The 3,274-nt window shown below is 32.4% G+C and overlaps 1 protein-coding gene across 1 annotated transcript in view; it reads left to right on the top strand.

The window, feature by feature from the left end:
- LOC109833763 (thermospermine synthase ACAULIS5-like) overlaps nucleotides 1-1,561 on the top strand; it is a 2,779-nt gene extending 1,218 nt beyond the window's left edge. Inside the window, exons 5-10 of the mRNA XM_020401566.1 lie at nucleotides 48-136; nucleotides 233-389; nucleotides 481-556; nucleotides 638-696; nucleotides 1,024-1,160; nucleotides 1,241-1,561. Of these exons, the coding sequence (XP_020257155.1) occupies nucleotides 48-136; nucleotides 233-389; nucleotides 481-556; nucleotides 638-696; nucleotides 1,024-1,160; nucleotides 1,241-1,334 (612 nt within the window). The 3' untranslated portion in view covers nucleotides 1,335-1,561. The remainder of the gene's footprint in view (nucleotides 1-47; nucleotides 137-232; nucleotides 390-480; nucleotides 557-637; nucleotides 697-1,023; nucleotides 1,161-1,240) is intronic.

Here is a 3,274-nt window from a genome sequence, read left to right as displayed (position 1 = left end):
TTTTTTTGTTATTGTGAATGTCACTAAATTACCTTTGTTTTCTACAGGAAGTAGTTGATTTCTGCAAATCACACCTTGTAGTCAACAGAGATGCCTTCTTTGATTCCAGACTCCACCTCATCATTAACGATGCTCGGTGATTAATCTCACAACTTAAATTCGCAAAATAATAATAATAATAATGATAATAAAGGGAATAAATTAGTAACTAATTATACACTTGATGAAACAGAGCTGAGCTAGAGAAGAGAAAGGATCAATTTGATGTGATCATAGGAGACCTTGCTGATCCAATTGAAGGAGGACCGTGCTATCAGCTCTACACCAAATCCTTTTATGAATCAATCATCAAGCCCAAACTCAATGAGGGTGGCATTTTTGTCACGCAGGTATATATCACTTAAGCTATTTTTCTTAATTACCTCTTTTTCAGCTAATATGAATTATTAGCACAATGACTTTGTTTCTTATTAATTGTAGGCTGGACCAGCAGGAGTTTTCTCACATACAGAGGTTTTCTCATGCATCTACAACACACTAAAGCATGTTTTCAGATGTATGTGATAAGCTCTTTTTAGACTACTTTATATTTGTTATGTAATTTTTTCTCAAAAAAATTGTTTTTTGTTCTCTGTAGATGTCGTGCCCTACTCTGCTCATATCCCATCTTATGCGGACACTTGGGGTTGGATCATGGTAAAAAATTCCCCCCTACCCTTGGTGATTCAGTTACTAATTAAAGAAGTTTTTCTTGTTTTTTAAATGCGAAGATCATATTTTCCCCATCATTTTCAAACATTGTTAACGCAGAATATAGTGGTATATAGTTTAGTTACACGTGCATAGCATGCAATAGAAATAATTTTTCAGCCCTTGGAAATTCTTAAGTGAGACTGATTGTAACTATTGGAAATTATTGACAATAATTCTTAAAATTCAAACAAAATATCATTACTGCAGTAAACTGTAAGTGGCAGTGTCGCACTATCAGGGCAATTTTTGTAACCTATAGTGAGATTTCAGGCATCGGATTCTCCACTGCCGCTTGATGTACAGGAACTGGATTTGAGGATAAAGCAAAGGATCAAAGGAGAGAACAGATATCTTGATGGCGAAACCTTTGCTTCGGCCTCAACTCTCAGCAAAGCTGTCAGAAAAACGTACGTAAGACTAGCACTCTTATTGCAATTTTATTTTCTGCTTGTATAGATATCAACGTGATTTGCTTTTATGTGTTCAGACTAGCAAAAGAAACACAAGTTTACACTGAGGACACAGCCAAGTTCATCTATGGGCATGGGACTCGCCCCAAGTTCCAGAATGGCGCGGCTTAGAAAAAGGCGACGGAGTTGAGCATGGATTTAAAAAAAAGGGATCATATATGAAGAAATTTTCCATTTGGTTTCTTTTTCTTTTCTTTTCCTTTTCTTTTCTTTTTTCTTATGACCAGTTTGTAGTTTGGAAAAGAAATGGCAGTCTATGTATTTCAGTGACAAATTCTACTTCTTTGGAGTATGCACTAGAGAAATTTGTCTGTGGAAAGTTTGGCTTTCAGCTTCAACTTTACAGTAGATAGTTTTACGAGGCAATGCTAAATATATGAGAGTTTCCAACACTTTCTAACAAAGACAAGTCTATTGCCACTCTTACTTCATTCATTAACTACTTATCTGATGCAGATTTATCTAACATATTCCAATTTTCACTACTCAATATGCAAAAATGACAATTTAAGTGTTAATTTCCGTGTACATAGGCTGAAATGTTGCCTTGCTTAATTATTTAGTGGTCTCTAAACAGTTTCACTGCTCAATATGAGGATGACTCTCAGAAAGCATGTAATGATTCATCACATATCTGCTATATGGATCAAAGTACACACCTTGTTCACTAATTTGAGGTTCTAATACCCCATTAATTAATGCAAAAAGTAGAGAACATTGGATGTTTTCTCGATTAGCATCTCCATAAATTATCAATCAACCTCTTTCTCCAGGGAGTGTTAGCCAATTGGGATATTTTCATGCGAAGTGGGATAATTATTAAAGTGAAACAATTTTTTGCAAATGAAATATTTTAGTGGAATAAATAGGAATAATTTTGTGAAGCGGGATATTTTGATAAAATAACGTGGGATAAATTTTTATAATATATATTTATACATTTCAAGCATATAAATACTATTTTATGTATTTTAAACTTACTATTACTAATTGAAAATTGTTTACAAGAATGTTATTTATTACTAAATAATTAACTTTTCGTTAAACTATAAGATATTGACAATTTTTATCATATATATGTTGTATCTTTTTTATCTTTTAATTATTATTATAGTACAATTCTAAAAAAAGCTTTTCACATTTTCCTTCCTTTTTTGCTCTCCAAGATCTTTTCCCCTCATCTCTCAATTTTATTAATTAATAAATTATGGATTGATACAATATTTACTTTTAAATTAATTATATAATTATAATATTTGGTAAAAAAATTATTATAGATGACTAAGAGAAGACGTGATCTCATCTGATGGCATGGTCTAAAGATGGTGATGACAATAGTAGGAAAGAAGTAAAGAAACAATATATAAAAATGAAAAAAATAAAATAAAATAAATAGGAGTTCTAGTTTTTACCACCTAGTTCCAAGGTAAAACTTGGGATAATTTGAGAGACTAGAACTCTCATTTTTATATAGAAAATAAAAAAAAGTAGAATAATTTTGTATAATTCTCTTAGTTCTAGTTTTGTTAGAGTTCTAGTTGACTAATACTGTAAAATTTTATTTTACTTTTAGCTCCAGTTAATTTAACACTATAAAATTTTATACCACAAATTATTCTAGTTCTAATATTGGGTTCTATTTGACTAAACCCCCTAAGTATTTTTCTAGTACAAAAAAGTGGGTTGAATGTCAGAAAGCACTGGTACAAAACAACGTAATCCAGACGGAAAATTCCGTCTGGAATAATTAAAATTCCGTCCAGAAAACGTATTCCAGACGGAATTCCGTCTGGAATACGAGTCTAGTTTGTTTCCGTCTAGAATACATTATTCTAGACGGAAATTCCGTCTGTAATGTATTACAGACGGATTTTAGTAGACGGAAAAAAAACCGTCTGTAATACATTACAGACGGATTTTTTCCGTCTGAGATAACTATCCCAGACGGAAATTTTCCGTCTGGGATAATTTACATCCCAGACGGAAATTTCCGTCTGGGATAGTTATCCCAGACGGAAAAACCGTCTGGGATGTAAAATCCCCCAGACGGA

The sequence above is a fragment of the Asparagus officinalis genome, chromosome 3, assembly GCF_001876935.1.
Source record: "Asparagus officinalis chromosome 3, Aspof.V1, whole genome shotgun sequence".
Classification (NCBI taxonomy): domain Eukaryota; kingdom Viridiplantae; phylum Streptophyta; class Magnoliopsida; order Asparagales; family Asparagaceae; genus Asparagus; species Asparagus officinalis.
This window is presented reverse-complemented; position numbering and strand designations above follow the sequence as displayed.